The 19,383-nt window shown below is 45.5% G+C and overlaps 1 protein-coding gene across 1 annotated transcript; it reads right to left on the bottom strand.

Annotated features, from left to right (window-relative positions):
* Positions 1-872: 872 nt before the first annotated feature.
* On the bottom strand, positions 873-18,798 carry ZNF823 (zinc finger protein 823). The gene is made up of 4 exons (XM_030937130.1): positions 18,592-18,798; positions 4,805-4,931; positions 3,813-3,873; positions 873-2,958 (listed from the first exon to the last, which is right to left on the bottom strand). The coding sequence occupies exons 1-4, from the start codon at positions 18,592-18,594 to the stop codon at positions 1,317-1,319; spliced, it is 1,833 nt and encodes a 610-aa protein (XP_030792990.1). The 5' UTR covers positions 18,595-18,798; the 3' UTR covers positions 873-1,316.
* Between the last annotated feature and the right edge of the window lie 585 nt (positions 18,799-19,383).

The raw sequence follows: 19,383 nt of genomic DNA, 5'->3' as shown, positions 1-19,383 counted from the left end.
CATGCCACCACACCTGGCTAATTTTTGTATTTTTAGTAAAGACAGGGTTTCATCATATTGCTCAGGCTGGTCTCGAACTCCTGACCTCAGGTGACCCACCCTCCTTGGCCTCCCAAAGTGTTGGGATTACAGGCATGAGCCATCGCGCCTGGCCAAGAATATCTTAAATATTGCAAGGGAAGTTGGTAAGAAAGGCTATCTCTGACAGGACTGAAGACGATGTTGAGGAACACAGAGAAGAGCATAAATTCTTACAACAAGGAACTCAAAGATGTGCTGAAATGCTGTATAGACTGATGATGATAACGATGACTTAAAAGAGGTAGGACCACAGATTTGGACACTTGAAACATGTGCAGTTTTTCAATAGGCAAAAGTATTAAGAAAGTTCATCATCCTCAAGTAAGATCCTTTGATGGAACTAAGCCTCCATGTCACCCACGGAATAACATGCCAACAAACAGTGCAAGATTTTTTTGATGACTCAAAAAAAAAAAAAGAAAAGACAAACTAGCTTCCTACACTTCTCACTAAGCACCTGCAAACGTAAACACAGAACCGTCCATGGTTAAGGATCTGCAGCACTGAAGCTGAACAGATCTTGACAGTAGTATTATTTGACCTCCTCCAACAAGTCAACATCTGCATCAGAACCTAGTTCTTTCAACACTGATGATCATCCTGACATTCTGTCAAGATTCAACTTAGCCTGGTGTCTCACTGCTTACCTACAATGCTACAACACGTGACAGTGTTAGGCACCATCCAGCAATCATCATCATCATCATCATTATACTTGGGTTATCAAGAGAGAGGCAGGATTTTGATGAGTGTTAACATGCTCGTTCAGGTCACAAAACAAAAGCAATCTGTGAATGTTAAAACAAAGAAATTTTAATGTTCTGGGTGACATATACTCTGTAGGTGGGCCTGCAATGGTTGTGTCTGCATTGAACACGTGGAGACTATTTTTCTTGTCATGATTCTCTAAACAATACAATCAAACAACTATTTACATAGCTTTTACAACGCATGAGGTATTAAAAGTAATCTAGAGATGACTTACACAGTATACAGGAGGATGTGCATAGGTTACATGCAAATATGCCATATAACAAAGGACTTGGCATCTGTGGATTTAGGGGGTGCTGGAACCAATCCCCTGCAATATATTGGGGGATAACTGTATTTAAAAAATTGAAACTGCTTAAGGCTTTATCCCGTGTTTACATTCATAGGGTCTATCTCCAAAGTGAGTTCTTTCAAGTTTCTGAAATTAAATAAAAGTACTGAATGTTTTCCCACATTCCATACATTTACAGAGTATCTTTCCAGTGAGTCCTTTTATGTCTATGCAAGGAACGGAGAGAACTCAGTGCTTTCCCACATTCCTTACATTCATACAGCTTCTCTCCAGTGTGAGTTTTTTCATGTCCTCGAAGGAAACGGGAACGAGTGAAGGCTTTACCACATTGGAGACATTCATAGGGTTTCTCTCCAGTGTGAATTCTTTCATGTCTTAGAAGGCAAGTGAGCCAAGAAAATGCTTTCCCACATTCCTTACATTCATACGGTTTCTCTCCAGAGTGAATCCTTTCGTGGACTTTTAAGTTACTGAAATGACTGAAGGCTTTCCTACATGTTTTACACTCATAAGGTTTTTCTACTGTGTGGATCCTTTTATGCTGAGAAAGGTATTTGAAACAACTGAATGCTTTCCCACATTCCTTACACTCATACGGCTTCTCTCCAGTGTGAGTTGTCTCATGATTTTGAAAGGAAGAGAGATCACTAAAGGCTTTCCCACATTTACATTTATACGGTTTCACTCCAGTGTGAGTTGCTTCATGTCTTCGAAGGGAACCGGAAAGACTGAAAGCTTTACCACATTGTTTACATTGATAGGGTTTCTCTCCAGTGTGAGTCCTTTCGTGTCTTTGAAATAAACTGGGACAACCGAAGGCTTTCCCACATACCTTGCATTTCTGGGGTCCATCTCCTGTGTGTGTTATCATGTGACTTCGAAAGCTCGAGCTATGAGATAAAACTTTCCCACACTGCTTACATTCATAGAGCTTCTCTCCAGTGTGAGTCGTTTCATGATTTCGAACCGAACTAGGACAATCAAAGCCTTTCCCACATATCTTACATTTATGAGGTCCATCTCCAGTGTGCCTTATCATGTGTCTTCGAAAGCTTGTGTGATGATAAAACGTTTTCCCACATTGCTGACATGCGTAGGGTTGTTCTCCCGTGTGAGTCCTTTCGTGGAGTCGAGTGTAATAGTAACAGCTGAAGGCTTTCCCACATTGTGTACATTTATAGGGTTTCTCTCCGGTGTGAGTTCTTTCATGTCTTAGATAGGTACTGTAATCAGGAAAGGCTTTGGAACACTGTTTACATTCATACGCTTTCTCTCCCGTGTGGATTCTCTCATGTCTTAGATAGGAACTGTAAAAAGGAAAGGCTTTAGAACACTGCTTACATTCATACGGTTTCTCTCCAGTGTGCGTTCTTTCGTGCAAATGAAATAAACTAGGCCAAACAAAGGCTTTCCCACACAACTTACATTTATAAGGCCCATCTCCATGGTGTGCCGCCATGTGTCTGCGAAGGTTTCCAAGAGAACTAAAGGTTTTTGCGCATTCTTTACAATCGAAGGGCTTCTTTCCGGTGGGAGGCCTTTCATGTGTTTGAAAGGAGTGCTGATGACTGATGGTTTTCCCATGTTGTTTATGTGTATATGGCTTCTCTCCATATTCCTGATGCTCACATGATTTGTGTCCAGTGTCAACTCTGATGTTGCAATTAAGAGATGAATGACCCATGGCGACTTCTCCACACTCACTGCTGTCACATGGATTTCCTCGAGGAGTGTTCTTGTTCACAATACTATCTGGAATCTGGCCAAAAGTTTCTCCACATTGACTATCATCTTTAATTTCACATGTATGACTTCTGCAACGAATAGGAAATACATTACTAAAGGTTTGTTTACAAGTGATTTTATGTGTATTGAAGTACTAGATTTACATTTTTAACATTATCATGCAAAGTACAAGCTTCATCCCGTTTGAATGTGAAGTGACAGTGCTGTGTAAGATGGTCCCATGACAGCTATTAGCAAAACAGTGATATTCACATGGAGATTCTTTCTTTCTTTCTTTCTTTTTTTTTTTTGAAACGGAGCTTTGCACTTGTTGCCCAGGCTGGAGTGCAATGGCGCAATCTCAGCTCACCACAACCTCTGCCTCCCAGGTTCAAGCAATTCTCCTGCCTCAGCCTCCCAAGTAACTAGGATTACAGGCATGTGCCACCACGCCTGGCTAATTTTGTATTTTTAGTAGAGAAGGGGTTTCTCCATGTTGGCCAGGCTGGTCTTGAACTCCCAACCTCGGATGATCCACCCACCTCAGCCCCCCAAAGTGCTGGGATTACAGGCGTGAGCCACTGCTCCTGGCCCACATGGAGATTCTTAATTCCACTTCCAAGGGAACTATTTTGCAAAGACTGAATAACTATGTCACATTTAACTATATGTTCCTGGGGAAAAGTTTTTTTTTATAGAGATGGGGATCTCACTATGTTGCCCAGGCTGATCTCAAACTCCTAGACTCAAGTAATCCTCCCACCTTGGCCTCCCAAAGTGCTGGGATTACATGTGTGAGCCACTGTGCTTGGTCAGAAAAAGAATTATTAGAATGAATAAATTTAAGCTGGGCTTGTTTATTTTCTCTGCTTGTTTTTAAAGTTTTCTTATCATTCTATGAACCACTACAGGGACATAGCTTTCTTTTGTGAGCACAAATTACCTTAGATTTCTCCTGGGATTTTGGCACTGATCTCCAATGTTCTGGTCCTCCCATTTCGTTTCTAAAAGGTAGACCCAGGAAAATCATAAAAATTTTTACAAAATTGTAGAAAAACTCTTAAGATTTTACATGTACTGCAATCATGCATGATTCATTCACCAAAGTACACGTGACTCTTCAACAACACGGGTTTGAACTGCACAGCTCCACTTATACATGAATGTTCTTCAGTCTCTGCTACCCCTGGGATGGCAAGACCACTCCCTCCTCTTCCTCAGCCCACTCAATGTGAAGACAAGGGTGAGAACCTTTATGATGATCTACTTCCACTTAATGAATAGTAAATATAGTTGCTCTTCTTTTTTTTTTTTGAGACAGAGTCTCTCTGTCGCTGAGGCTGGAGTGCAGTGGCACAATCGCAGCTCACTGCAAGCTCTGCCTCCCGGGTTCACGCCATTCTCCTGCCTCAGCCTCCCGAGTAGCTGGGACTACAGGCACCCACCACCACGCCTGGCTGATTTTTTTTGTAATTTAGTAGAAACGGGGTTTCACCGTGTTAGCCAGGATGGTCTCGATCTCCTGACCTCGTAATCCACCCGCCTCGGCCTCCCAAGGTGCTGGGATTACAGGCGTGAGCCACTGCGTCCGGCCACTTTCTCTTCTTATGATTCTCATCAACATTTTCCTTCCCTAGCTCACTTTATTGTGAGAGTACAGTAAATAATACATGTGACATACAATATGTGGATTAATCTAATGTTTATGTTATCGATAAGTGGGCCAGTCAACAATAGGTTATTAGTGGTTAAGTTGTGGGGGACAAAAAAAGTTATGAAAGGATGTAAGTCTGTTTGAGGGGCTGGCACTTCTAAACCCTGTGTTGTTCAAGGGCCAACCATATGCCCTTTCCATATTTCAAATCATGAACAGGGTTGATGACCAGGAAACAAATGTCTCCAATTGACTGAGTGAAGAGATGATGTCATCCTTACCTATACAGTCCAGGTTCCTAATGGTTTCCTGCATGACATTTCTGTAGAGACTCTTCTGTGATGGACCCAGCAAAGCCCACTCCTCTTGTGTGAAGTTCACAGCCACATCTTCAAAGGCCACTGAGTCCTGAAACATCCCACATGTGCAGAGGAGGAAGGTTGAGACAGACAGCACTGAGAATCCATACTCACTGCATAAACTTTGCATGATGCTGTGGTTTCCAAGCATTTATTCAATGACATAGTAAACCCACTCTTATTCTGTCTACACTCACTTTTCCCCACAAAACCATTGTGATGCTTTAGTTGAATGTGTTTGGTAAAGTAATAGTCGAATAGGAACCTGCCTCTTGTTGGTGAGTTAAGTGAGTGAGTCTTATTGCCTGCGTCACCCCGATGTCTATTTCTACAGTGGTTTGTGTAGTTCTTGTCATGACAACGTATAACTACCTATTGTGTAGAAGAATTACCACTTCCAGTCCTGAAACTGCATATCCTGACAAAGGCTCATTTGCAAATTTGGATCTTTCATGGTGTCTAGGCACTGGACTAAGAACGGGGTCCCACCAACGTAACTAAAGCAGAGGCTGAGTGTACCTAAACTGTTTATGCAAAATATAGGGGCCAGGCATGGTGACTCAGGCCTGCAATCCCAACACTTTGGGAGGCCAAAGTGGAAGGATCACTTAAGAACAGGAGTTTAGACCGGGCGCGGTGGCTCAAGCCTGTAATCCCAGCACTTTGGGAGGCCGAGACGGGCGGATCACAAGGTCAGGAAATCGAGACCATCCTGGCTAACCCGGTGAAACCCCGTCTCTGCTAAAAAAATACAAAAAACTAGCCGGGCGAGGTGGTGGGCGCCTGTAGTCCCAGCTACTCGGGAGGCTGAGGCAGGAGAATGGTGTGAACCCGGGAGGCGGAGCTTGCAGTGAGCTGAGATCCGGCCACTGCACTCCAGCCCGGGCGACAGAGCGAGACTCCGTCTCAAAAAAAAAAAAAAAAGAAAAGAAAAGAACAGGAGTTTAGGACCAGCACGGGTAACATAGTGAGCCCTTTTCTTTTTTCTTTTTTTTTTTTTTTTTGAGACGGAGTCTCGCTCTGTCGCTCGGGCTGGAGTGCAGTGGCTGGATCTCCGCTCACTGCAAGCTCCGCCTCCCGGGTTCACACCATTCTCCTGCCTCAGCCTCCCGAGTAGCTGGGACTACAGGCGCCCGGCACCTCACCCGGCTAGTTTTTTGTATTTTTTTAGCAGAGACGGGGTTTCACCGGGTTAGCCAGGATGGTCTCGATTTCCTGACCTTGTGATCCGCCCGTCTCGGCCTCCCAAAGTGCTGGGATTACAGGCTTGAGCCACCGCGCCCGGCCTGTGAGCCCTTTTCTTAACAAAAAATAAAACTAGGTCTGACTCAGTGGCTCATGCCTGTAATCCCAGCACTTTGGGAGGCCAAGACAGGTGCATCACTTAAGCCCAGGAGTTCGAGACCAGCCTGGGCAACATGGTGAGACCTTGTCTCTACAAATAATAATAATAATAATAAAAATACCAAGATGTGGTGGCGCATGCCTGTAGTCCCAGATATCCAGGATGCTGAGGTGAGAGCATCACCCAAGCCCAGGAGGCTGGCGCTGCAGTGAGCCGTGATCATGCCACTATACTCCAGCTTAAGAAACAGAGTGAGATCCTGTCTCAAAAAATATAATAAAAGTAAAAATATATATGTATGTAATATGTATTTTAACTCTTATTCCCCCTCTGAGAGTCTGGAAGTTTGTTATAGGGTCAGCAGAGAGAGAATACCTGTTAGCCACTGCTAGGTGTGAATGCTTGTGCTCTCCAAAACTCATGCTGAAACTTCATCCTCAATATGACAATAATGAAATGTGGGGCTTTAAGAGTTGATTGGGACTGGATGCGGTGGCTCACACCTGTAATCCCAGCACTTTGGGAGGTCAGGAGATTGAGACCATCCTAGCTAATACAGTGAAACTCCATCTCTACTAAAAATACAAAATATTAGCTGGGTGTGGTAAAGGGCACCTGTAGTCCCAGCTACTCGGGAGGCTGAGGCAGGAGAATGGCGTGAACCTGGGAGGCGGAGCTTGCAGTGAGCCAAGATCGTGCCACTGCACTCCAGCCTGGGTGACAGAGCAAGACTCTGTCTCAAAAAAAAAAAAAAAAAAAGAGTTGATTGGATCTTGAGGGTTTGGACCTCAGGAATGTACTAATCCATTCATAGATTAATGGCTTAATGAATAAATGGGATATCTCAGGAGCAGGCCTAGTGTCCTTATGAGAAGAGGAAGAGACCTGAACTAAACACTGGGCCCCTGGCCATGCAATATCCTGTGCCACCTAGGGACTCTGCAGAGTCCCCATCAGCAAGGAGGCTCTTACCAGATGCCAAGCCTTGATCTTGGGCCTCCTAGCCTCCAGAAGTATAAAAAACAGTGTTATTTATAAATTACCCAGGCTCAGGTAATCCTGTTATAAGTAACAAAATCAGACTAAGACAGTTATGAGAAAACACTCTGAACACTGGATCGCTACTGAGGGACCCTAGTAGCTAACGTTTCACATGTTTGGTTGCAATGGGATATTGGGATATTCAGCCCATCCTATGCAATTACACTAAGAGAGAACATTTGGAAACTGGCAACTGGTTTCCTCTAGACCAAACATAGTTAAGCACGATAAAAAGACTATTAAAAAATATCTCGCAGGCCGGGCATGGTGGCTCACACCTGTAATCCTAGCACTTTGTGAGGCCGGATGGGCGGATCACCTGAGGTCAGAAATTCAAGACCAGCTGGCCAAGACGGCGAAACTCCGTCTCTACTAAAAAGTACAAAAATTAGGCAGGCATTGTGGCGGGCGCCTGTAATCCCAGCTACTTGGGAGGCTGAGGCAGACAGAATTGCTTGAATTACAGAATTGCAGACAGGTTGCAGTAAACTGAGATCGCGCCACTGGACTCCAGCCTGGGGAAAACAGCAAGACTCTGTCTCAAAAAACAAAAACAAAAGGAACTCACTATCTTAATGGAAAAATTACAAATTTAGCATTGGATAATGACAAAGGAGAAGGAAAGACAGGGAAAGACTTGCACATATTCTAAGAAAAAACTCAATGTCACCTCTCATGATTATCTATAATATTCCCTAAATTCCTAAAGAGACTTTTAGTAGTCAACAAAGATTATATTGCCAAACCTAATAAAAGTCACCAATGTCTGAAAAGGTTAAAAACCTTCTAACCAGCCGGGTGCAGTGGCTCACGCCTGTAATCCCAGCACTTTGGGAGGCCTAGGCGGGTGGACCACAAGGTCAGGAGATCGAGACCATCCTGGCCAACATGGTGAAATCCTGTCTCTGCTAAAAATACCAAAAAACTTAGCTGGGTGTGGTGGTGTGCGGGCGTGTAATCCCAGCTACTGAGGAGGCTGGGGCAAGAGAATTGCTTGAACCTGGGAGGCGGACACTGCAATAAGCCAAGATCGCGCCACTGCAGTCCAGCCTGGTGACAGAGCAAGACTCCGTCTCAAAAACAAACAAACAAACAAAGAAACAAAAAGAAACCCCCAAAAAACCCTTCTAACCAAGAAAGTTATAGCTTTCCAAAAACAGATCAAGGATTTTGAAACTATAACATTTGGCATCCCATACTATTAACAGGGAGATAAACAGACAGAAAAAGGAAAGCAAAAAATTGTAGAAGAGCTTCGTGGAGTTTTTATCTGTCCTTGGCCCAATCCCTCCTCACATCAGAGCCAATGTTGAAGACAGCAGACCAACTTCTCAGTGTGGATCTCTAGAGGCAGCAGATCAGGTCTTATTTGCAAAGTATTCCCTTTGTATTTTCCAATCGGTATGGGGACTATCCAAAGGTCTGAAAGGAGGTTCTCTTTTCTACTTCATCAGTAATGGAACCCAATCAGGGTCAAAAACGTGTCAAGAACTGCTTCAAAATGTTGCAAAATACACAAAAAGCCTGCAATCTCCTGGAACAACAGATTACAGTTAAGACGACACACAGCAGACCTACTAAATCGTGGGAAGAAAAGCTGGAGATAAAATTTCCTTCAGAAATTAAGGTACTGAAGGCCAGGCACGATGGCTCATGCCTGTAATCTCAGCATTTTGGGAGCCCAAGGCGGGTGGATCACCTGAGGTAAGGGTTCAAAACCAGCCTGGCCAAGATGGCGAAACCCTGTCTCTACTAAAAATACAAAAAACATTGGCCAGGCGCGGTGGCTCACGTCTGTAATCCCAGCACTTTGGGAAGCTGAGGTGGGTGGATCACGAGGTCAGGAGATCGAGACCATCCTGGCTAACACGGTGAAACCCCTAATACAAAAACAAAATTAGCCAGGTATGGTAGCGGGCGCCTATAGTCCCAGTTACTCAGGAGGCTGAGGCAGGACAATGGCGTGAACCCGCGAAGCAGAGCTTGCAGTGAGCCAAGATTGTGCCACTGCATTCCAGCTTGGGTGTGGTGGTGAGCTCCTTGTAATCTCAGTTACTCAGGAGGCTGAGGCAGAGAGAATTGCTTAAAACCCAGTAGGCGGAAGTTGCAGTGAGCTGAAATCGCACCACTGCACTCCAGCCTGGGCAACAGAGTGAGACTCCATCTCGGAAAAAAAAAAAGAAATTAAGGTACTGAAAAGCACCCAGTTATATTAGGGAATATTTTTGTTATACCTACCTGATCTAACAGATACAAATTTGTTTGAAATAATTCTAGCAATGTATTGGGCAGTAACAGGTTTCAATAGGGCAAATGAATGACAGTGATGTTATATTGGATGGGAGGAAGGAATTTGGAACAGTAAGTAATACCAGTGCTACTCTCAAAGCCAGTATAGCATTATTTGAAACTGAAGATCCATTAGTTGTAAATGGTGTACTACAAACTCTAGGGAATTCACTAAGAAAATTTAAGAAATAATAGACTTATGGCCGGGTGCAGTGGCTCATGCCTGTAATCCCAGCACTTTGGGAGGCGAGGCAAGTGGATCACGAGGTCAGGAGATCAAGACTAGCCTGACCAATATGGTGAAACCCCGTCTCTACTAAAAATACAAAAATTAGCCGGGCATGGTGGCATCCCTGTAATCCCAGCTATTGGGAGGCTGAGGCAGGAGAATCGCTTGAACCTGGGAGGCAGAGGTTGTAGTGAGCCGAGATCGTGCCATTGTATTCCAGCCTGGGTGACAAAAGCAAAACTCCGTCTCAAAAAAAAAAAAAAAAGAATCACACAGAATGCTCAGTTAAAATGAAAGCAGAAAAAGTGAAGAAGTTGAAAAAATAGTCAAGTATAAGAATAGAAAACAATAACATGTATACATATTACCAATTATGTCAATACCACTTTGAATGCATATTAGCTATATATACCAGTTAAAAAGACATGGACTGGCTGAATAGAATGAAAAAAACAAGGCTAGGCCGGGCACGGTGGCTCAAGCCTGTAATCCCAGCACTTTGGGAGGCCGAGGCGGGCGGATCACGAGGTCAGGAGATCGAGACCATCCTGGCGAACACGGTGAAACCCCGTCTCTACTAAAAAATACAAAAAACCAGCTGGGCGAGGTGGCGGGCGCCTGTAGTCCCAGCTACTCCGGAGGCTGAGGCAGGAGAATGGCGTCAACCCGGGAGGCGGAGCTTGCAGTGAGCTGAGATGCGGCCACTGCACTCCAGCCCGGGTGACAGAGCGAGACTCCGTCTCAAAAAAAAAAAAAAAAAGAAAAAAAGAAAAAAACAAGGCTGGTCGGCACGGTGGCTCATGCCTGTAAGCCCTGCATTTTGGAATGCTGAGGCGGGTGCATTGCTTGAGGCCAGGAGTTTGAGACCAGCCTGGCCAACGTGGTGAAATCCCATCTTTACTAAAAATACAAAAAAAATTAGCCTGGCGTGGTGATGCATGCCTATAATCTCAGCTACTCGGGAGGCTGAGGCATGAGATTCACTTGAACCCAGGAGGCGGAGGCTGCAGTAAGGTGAGATTGTGCCACTGCACTCCAGCCTGGGCAAGACAGCAAGACTCTGTCTCTAAAAAAACCCAACAAATAAAACAAGATTCAGTAATGTGTACATGAAAACCATTTTAAACTGAAAGACACACATACATGAAATATAAAGGTATGGAGCAATATATGCCATTCTTGTCCTAATCAAAAGAAATATGGAATAGCTATTTTAAATTCAGATAAATCACGTTTTAGGTCAAGGAAAGATACAAGGGATGAAGAGATTTCATAAAGATAAAGAAGTCAATTCTACAAGAAGACATAATAATCCTTAATATCTATGCTTATAAAACAAATCATCAAAATACATAAGGCAAAATTTATAAAACCACGTGGCAAAATACACATGCCCTAGATGGCTTCCCAGTACCTACTGGCATTCAATGCTTGCTAACCTCTTCTTTCTGGGATCTCTAAGTAATATATAGTTCCTGTTATTTCTTGCATTTTGTTGAGTTGCTTTCTCTGTGTCTTACCTGACCAATATACCTGAATCTAATTTCTACCCAGTCAGGGCTTTCTTTGTAAGATTATTTTGGCAGTGGCTACCTTGGTAATAATAAAATAAAAACAGGTCAGACAATGGGCCATAAGGTGTCTACCAGGAAAAACAATTAGGTCACCTGGCCAGATAAAGAAGTACTATCCTACAGGTTACGTTTGGAAATTAACCTGTTTGGGGAGGTCTTATGATTTAGGGCTTACATCTTGTCCCTGAGTAAAGAATCTTTTTTTTTTTTGAGACAGAGTTTCACTCTTGTTGCCCAGGTTGGAGTGCAATGGCGTGATCTCAGCTCACTGCAACCTCTGTCTCCTGGGTTCAAGTGATTCTTCTGCCTCAGCCTCCCAAGTAGCTGGGATTACAGGCCTGTGTCACCCTGCCCAGCTAATTTTGTATTTTTAGTAGAGACAGGGTCTCACCATGTTGGTCAGGGTGGTCTTGAACTCCCGACCTCAGGTGATCCACCCGCCTCAGCCTCCCAAAGTGCTGGGATTACAGGCGTGAGCCACCACACCCGGCCGTTTTCTTATGTAAGTAGGTCCTAAAGGAAGGAACCGAGAAATTCAACTCTGAAAATTAAGAAGAGTTGTGTGTGACTTACGCCTGTCATCCCTACACTCTGGGAGGTTGGGACAGGAGGACTGCTTGAGTTTGAGACCAGCCTAGGCAACATGGCAAAACCTCATCTCTACAAAAAAATTTAAAAATTAGCCAGGGATGGTAGCATGTGCCTGCCGTTCCAGCTACATAGGAGACTAAGGCAGGAGGATTGTTTGAGCCCGGGAATCTGAGGCTCCAGTGAGCCATGATCCTGGAACTGCATTCCAGCCTGGGTGACAGTGCAAGACCCTGACTTAAAAATTAATTAATTAATTAATGAGAAAATGGCTGAAAATTATTTCACAGAAGATGAAAGACCATATAGAAAAAATGCTCAGCACCAATGCTAATCAGTAAAAGCAACATATAATCACATGGAGATAAACATTTGTAAGGAATAAACACACATGCACACATGGTCTGCCAGTTAATCCATACATGCCAACAGGTTTTCCTAGTACATTTAAATTTATCCATAATCTACAACCCAGCACATTTCCCCCCATATGTACAAAATTTATAAAGTGTTATCATTTGGGGACAAAAACAAAGATGACATTGTCAACAAAGTCCAACAAAAATGAAACAATTCAAATCCTATGAGCTGTGGAATATGAGAGTGAAGTGGGTGACCCACGCCTCAGGCAGCAGCATGTATCAAGCAGACTGAGGCAAAGAAACTAAAAAAAAACCGGCCAGGCGTGGTGGCTCACTCTGCAATCCCAGCATTTTGGAAGGCTGAGGCAGGCGGATCACCTGAGGTCGGGAGTTCGAGACCAGCCTGACAAACATGGAGAAACCCTGTCTCTACTAAAAATACAAAATTAGCCAGGTGTGGTGGTGCATGCCTGTAATCCCAGTTTCTCAGGAGGCTGAGGCAGGAGAATCACTTGAACCCGGGAGGCAGAGGTTGCCATGAGCCGAGATTGCACCATTGCACTTCAGCCTGGGCAACAACAAGAGCAAAACTCCATCTCAAAAAAACAAAAAAAACCTTTTCAGCATCATATTAATGGAATATTAAGTGTAATATTAATTAACTGAAAACTCAGAAGAAAGAAAACTATGCATCTGGATTCATACATGTATAAACATATAATGAATAATAGACAGTCAGTTTAAGGCTTTGACCTGTGGTGGCTCTGACTTATAACAAAGGTGTGCTGTTCGCTGAACACCAACCAATTCTCCAGCAACAACTGGGTGTCCGATAATTCAATTCTTACCCTACCCAGAATTAACACAGATCCCTTAAGTTTCTTACTAGAGGGTTCAGTCTCACAACAGGCCCCCACTGCAGATGTCATTTATAAGCCCCAGGAACTAACCTTTTAACCAACTGTGTATAAATACAACAGCACCATCCTCCAGTTCAATAATTGGCTAAAGGCTGGGCACAGTGGCTCACGCCTGCAATCCCAGCATTTTGGGAGGCCAAGGCAGGTGGATCACCTGAGGTCAGGAGTTCGAGACCAGCCTGGCCAACATGGAGAAACCCCACCTCTACAAAAAAGGCAAAATTAGCCAGGCATGGTGGTGCATGCCTGTAGTCCCAGCTACTTGGGAGGCTGAGGCAGGAGGATCGCTTGAATCCGGGAGGCGGAGGTTGCAGTGAGCCGAGATTGCGCCACTGCACTCCAGCCTGGAGAGAGAGTGAGACTCCATCTCAAAAAAAAAGAAAAGAAAAAAAGAAACAACTACCAAATTTTTTTAGGCTGGGCATGGTGACTCACACCTGTATTCTCAGCACTTTGGGAGGCCAAGGTAGGAGAATCACCTGAGGTTGGGAGTTCAAGACCAGCCTGGGCAACATGGCAAAACCCTGTCTCTACAAAAAATACAAAAATTAGCTGGGCATGGTGGTGCACGCTTGTAGTCCCAGCTACTTGGGGGGTTGAGGCAGGAAGATTGTTTGAGCCCAGGAGACGGAGGTTGCAGTGAGCTGAGATCATGCCACTGCACTCCAGCCTAGATGGCAGAGCAAGACTCTGTCTCAAAAATAAAAAAAGATCAAATATTTTTAAAAATTATATCACAGACCCAAATAAACTCTCAGATTCATAAACTCGTCATCCAGCAGGCAGAACCAAAAGGAGTCTTTCTCTAAGTCAGCCCCAACAGACTTTTTAAATTTATACAATACTCTGATTAAACAAACACAGTGAATGTAAAACCAGACTTCTAATAATGTTGAATTTAACCCCAGCTCTGTAATCTCGGTTAATAGCTAGAATTAAATAAATCACCTCAGACCAGGTTAGGTGGCTCACACCTGTTATCTCAGTACTTTGGGAGGCCGAGGCAGCTGGATCACTTGAGCCCACGAGTTTAAGACCAGCCTGGGCAATACGGCGAAACCCCATCTCTATGAAAAATACAAAAATTAGCTGGGCCTCATGGCGCATGCCTGTAGTTCCAGCTACTCAGGCTGAGATGGGAGGATTGCTTGAGCCTGGGAGGCAAGGTGGAGGTTGCAGTGAGCTGAGATCATGCCACTGCACTCTAGCCTGGGAAACAGAGTGAGACTCTGCCTCAAAAAATAAAAAGAAAAGAAAAGAAAAGAAAAGAAATCACCTCAGCCTTCTACCACCTAAGTCCTGTGTGTTCTGAATAAGCAGCTGAATGCAATGTAACACCCTCTGCATTGCTTCGACTATGTCCCCCTTTTAACCTATAACAAGACCAGACAAAAACCCCACCAAATTCCCACTTTTGCCTCAGAAATGATTAGCCGAACAATTTTGTCTTCACTAAACAGCCTGCACAAAATTAATGTAGAGCAAACCTTCCTTAAGTTTCTCTCCCTGCTGGACTTAGTCTGAGCCGGCACACAATTCCTCTTTTTAGTTAATCAATTTATTTATTTATTTTGAGATGGAGTCTTGCTCTGTCACCCAGGCTGGAGAGACGGGGTTGTGCCAAGTTGGCCAGGCTGGTCTCGAACTCCCGACTTCAGGTGATCCACCCGCCTTGGCCTCCCAAAGTGTTGGGATTACAGGTGTGAGCCATGTGCCCGGCCACAATCCCTCCTTTTTAACCTCTCCTAGGAACTGACTGAAGTCAAGGTGAAACATTCTCTGATGTAGGATCTGATTTCATCTTCCATCCTGCTCTCTCTCCTACCTTCTTTCTAACATTGTTTGCTCTTCACTTTGAAAAGCAACTTTTCTGGCTGTGTGTGGGGGCTCACGCCTGTAATCCCACCACTTTGGGAGGCTGAGGCGGGCTGATCACTTGAGGTCAGAAGATTGAGACCATCCTGGCTAACACGGTGAAGCCCCATCTCTACTAAAAATACAAAAATTAGCTGGGCACGGTGGTGGGCACCTGTAATCCTCGCTACTCAGGAGGCTGAGGCAGGAGAATCACTTGAACCTGGGAGGTGGAGGTTGCAGTGAACTGAGATCGCACCACTGCACCCAGCCTGGGTAACAGAGCAAGATCCCGTCTCAAAAAAGAAAAAGGAAAGCAATTTTCTGCCTAAGCTTTGAGATCCTTGCAGATCTTATAGTTGGTAGTTTTCTCCTTTTGCAATATGCTTTTAGAATGAAGTCACTTCTTGCCCAAATCCAGATTCATTTTACTTGAGAATGTCTAGCAACATCCCCATAACAGTAACAAAGACTACCTCAGACAGGGCATCACCCCAAATGTCTCTGCCTGTGGATCTCCAATTTTCCAGTGCTTTGTAGCTTCTCTCAGTATAAAGGGCTCCTCCCATGTTTGGAATGAACAGGTTGGGACACCTGCCAGGGAGGTTCCCCAGGAAGAACCAACTCAACTGGGTCTTCAATGACCTCCCTTTGCAGGCTCCAGATTGACCTTAGCTCAGAGTCAGTGGACTCAGGCTTCTCCACCCCAGTCAAGGCTACTCACTTACCCTTACCTGCCTTACACCGGTATTTAAAAAAAAACATACCCATGTGTGATGAGTTCAGCAAAATCACTCCAATCCAGCGTTTATATTTATAGGAGGGAAGAAAACCACAATGCATCTATATTTTATAGCTCAATAGAAAAAGCACAAGTATCTATCCATTTCAGAAAACAAATGTCATTAATTTATCATTTTCCATAATAATAAATCATTTAATAAATGAATAATGAGATTTGAGTTCTTTAGCTGTTGGAAAGTCCTGTCCCACAGGATTTAGCATTAATCTGTCAAGTCCACATAACAGGAACAGAATAGAGTTATCCACTGTCTCAGATTCTCCACTCTACAAAGGACAGGAACTAACATTTTGGTAAATCTTTATAATTCATCAATATATCCACCACACTTCCTTGCAAAAATGTATTCATTTTTCTGCAGTCATAAAGGAAAAGAGTTTTTCCCAATTTCTTTTCAATGCTAGGCCCTGAAATTCCATTTGAAATCATCCAATAAAAAAACAGACCTGAGGCCAGGCGTGGTGGCTCACTGCTGTAATCCCAGCACTTTGGGACGCCAAGGCAGGTGGAACACTTGAGGTCAGGAGTTCGAGACCAGCCTGGCCAACATGGTGAAACTCTGTCTCTACTAAAAATATTCAAAAAATTAGCTGGGTGTGGTAGCGTACGTCTGTAATCCTAGCTACTCAGGAAGCCAAGGTGGGAGGATTGCTTGAACCCAGGAGGTTGAGGCTGCAGTGAGCAGAGATCGCGCCACTGCACTCCAGCCTGGGCAACAGAGTGAGACTCCGTCTCAAAAAAAAAGTAAATAAAAGTTTAAAAAAGAAATAAAATATAGGACTAAATATGTAATTAGTTTTCTGAAACCCAACTTGTTCTTGCCGTTTTGAACATACTTTACCTTCTTTATTGAGCTCTAATGATAAAATGCATTTAGCAGTTAATAAAAAGCTGAAGCTGAAATGAGTGAACAAATCTTTTCAAGATTACAAATGCAGGGAGGGGCTGACTGGAACACAGACAAATCTGACTCAAGTGTCAGGTCAGGTCCTCCTATCACTTGGGACATCTTCCACCCCCATGAACTGCTGAGTAATTACCCTCCCAGGAGAAGCTCCCTCAATACCGCCAACCAGCTGGCTCACCAGCCACGTGTCCCCAAGGAATGGAAACTGGGGTTGGGGAAGAAAAACTGAATGTGTTAAGGGCTTCGCTTTTTGAGGAACAGTATACCAGGGAACTCCTCCCACCCCAAGGCATCCGGCCGCTCCCCTATAAGGTCCCACCCCCCACCTCAGGCTGTCCTCTGGGAGAAGTTACTCAAAGCTGATATTCACTAGACACTACCAAAGACTTAGCAGCTATGAGCATCTTGGAGCAGCACCAAACAGTTCTGTAACCCAGGACCAGGACACCACAGAGACTGGGCTGAGGACAGATCACCCTATGCCATTTGCAAAGAGGAACCTCAACTGAAAATATTCGGGTATCTCTATGTAGACAAGATAAAGGACAGTCACACATACACTTTTTTTTTTTTTTTTTGCACTGGAGTCAAGAGGTCATTCTTTGCTTCCTCACATGTGAAATGTTCACAAACCCAAAACAAATCTTAAAGAGCCATACTTGCTATGTGAAAAGAAAGTGACAATTAAAATAATGCCTCTGTTTGAAATATTGCCTAAGGGACAAAGAGTTCATAAAGTTGCTGTGAATTTAGAGAAAGTTAGCTGGGGAAGGCTCTGAAACGAAGGGATTTGCTGCCAGCCCTAGGAGGAGTTAGGATGGGGGACAGGGTGGTGGATTTGAGACCCTGCTGCCCACATCTGTGGAAGACTCGGAGGGGAACCGGTCACCCTTGGGAAGAAAAAAGGGACCGAGGAATCCACAGACCACAGCTCCTCTTCCCAAGCACAAAGCTCACACACACGAGTCTGGATTCTGCCTGGTGACCCTCCGTTGTCACCGTGCAGCCTCCTTACCGGGTTCACAGGAACTGCGAGCCAGGCTGGAGGCGAGATTGCAGTTAGATATTAACCAGGTGCTCTCAGCCCCGCTGCCTCACGGGGCCGCCTCCCTGAGAGTCAGGTCACAGCAGACGCTGACCGCCGGCTTCCCCACTGTGCCTGGGATAAGATCTCTGAGAGTTGCTCAAGAGTCGCCTGAGTTCTTTCTCGGATCCTGAATTGCAGCGGAAAGGCTGGCGCCAAGCAGGCTGAAGACCCCACGAGGGAGCCCACTCAGCAGGAGAATAAGGTTTCTTCACCTCCAGTCCCAGGAGTCACCCCTCACTTCCCCACCAACCAGCGACCCCACACCCCAGCCGCCCCTGTCCACACCCCCAAACACCCCATCCCCGAACCTCTCAGGGACGCGGATCTGGGGTTTCCTCCCCTCTCCCCCTATTAAACTTTCTGATGTAGCCTTCGGCGTCTCGGTGCAGTGACTCGGGCCGCGAACCTGTGCCGGTTACAGCCGCACAATCTGGGCAGACGCGGAGCTGCGGGCGCGGAGCTGCCCAGAGAGGGCGCCGGGGCCGGGGCCGCAGTGGCCGCGCAGGGACCGGACAGGACGCCCGGGGTCCCGGCTGCCGCCCCAGCCCCATCTTGCGGCCGAGGGGACCAAGGGCCGAGCTGCGCCAGGGGCACTCTGGTTTGCAGACCCCGGAGTCGCCCACGACGAGGCCCGGGTCCCCTCACGGTCGGTTCCGGCCAGTTCCAACCTGCCCCTTCTTTGCCTCGGGACGCCGGGCCCCGCACACTCACCATTTCCCGGCTTCTTGGTGTCCAGGTGTCCAAGTGTCCTCCCTATAAGCTAGCGTCCAGTGTGGGTCCCGGCGCGACAGACGCTGACACAGACCTTCAGGGCGTCTCTCTCTCAGCGACAGACCCAGGACTCAGAGCGCAGGGGCGTGGAAAAGACTCCGCGGGCTCTTTGAACGTCGCACCCTCCTCCCTGCAGCGTGCCTGATTGACAGTTCTCACACCCCCCGCCCCCTCGGCCCTGATTGGATAGTGCTCCAGATCCCGCCCCTTGGTGACTGATTGACAGAAGAAGCGATCTCACAGTGCTGAGTGGAGCCGGATGAACAGGTTCCAGACACTGCCCTTGGCAAGGCGGGCTTCCTCCCAACGCAGTGACCTGACCCCTCCCGAAGTGACGTTTGCATTTTAGAATTTCCTGATTGTACTCAGTGGGTTCTTCCTGCTTTTTTCTCCTGGACAGGGATTCACAAGTGTGTGCAGGGAATTCGAGGCTCCGTGTCCAGTGGGGCCATTCCCGGACCTCGGAGCAGGAGGGGATCCCACGGCACACAGGCCACCCTGGAGCAGGAGGGAGGGCCTGATGTCCTCCAGGGATCAGGAATTTGGGATGAGGCTGTTGGCGACGTGGTCAAGCCGTTCCCTCACCTTATCTCACAATCTACTCATTTTCAGCCCAGAAGATAAAAACACGACAACAAAATAAAATTGTTAAGTATGTGGAAAAACTGGAATTATATGGCAGCAATATTTTCTAAAGAATCAAAAGAGAAGAAAAGCAAAAACTTTGAACTA

The sequence above is a fragment of the Rhinopithecus roxellana genome, chromosome 8, assembly GCF_007565055.1.
Source record: "Rhinopithecus roxellana isolate Shanxi Qingling chromosome 8, ASM756505v1, whole genome shotgun sequence".
Taxonomy (NCBI): Eukaryota; Metazoa; Chordata; class Mammalia; order Primates; family Cercopithecidae; genus Rhinopithecus; species Rhinopithecus roxellana.
Note: the sequence above shows the minus strand (reverse complement) of the source record. Positions and strands in the feature narration are given on the sequence as shown.

Coding starts and splice junctions, on each gene's coding strand:
- ZNF823 (XM_030937130.1), bottom strand. Junction 3,874..4,804: donor TAGGAACCTGGACTGTATAG/GTAAGGATGACA, acceptor TCTACCTTTTAG/AAACGAAATGGGAGGACCAG. Junction 2,959..3,812: donor AATCCCAGGAGAAATCTAAG/GTAATTTGTGCT, acceptor TATTCGTTGCAG/AAGTCATACATGTGAAATTA.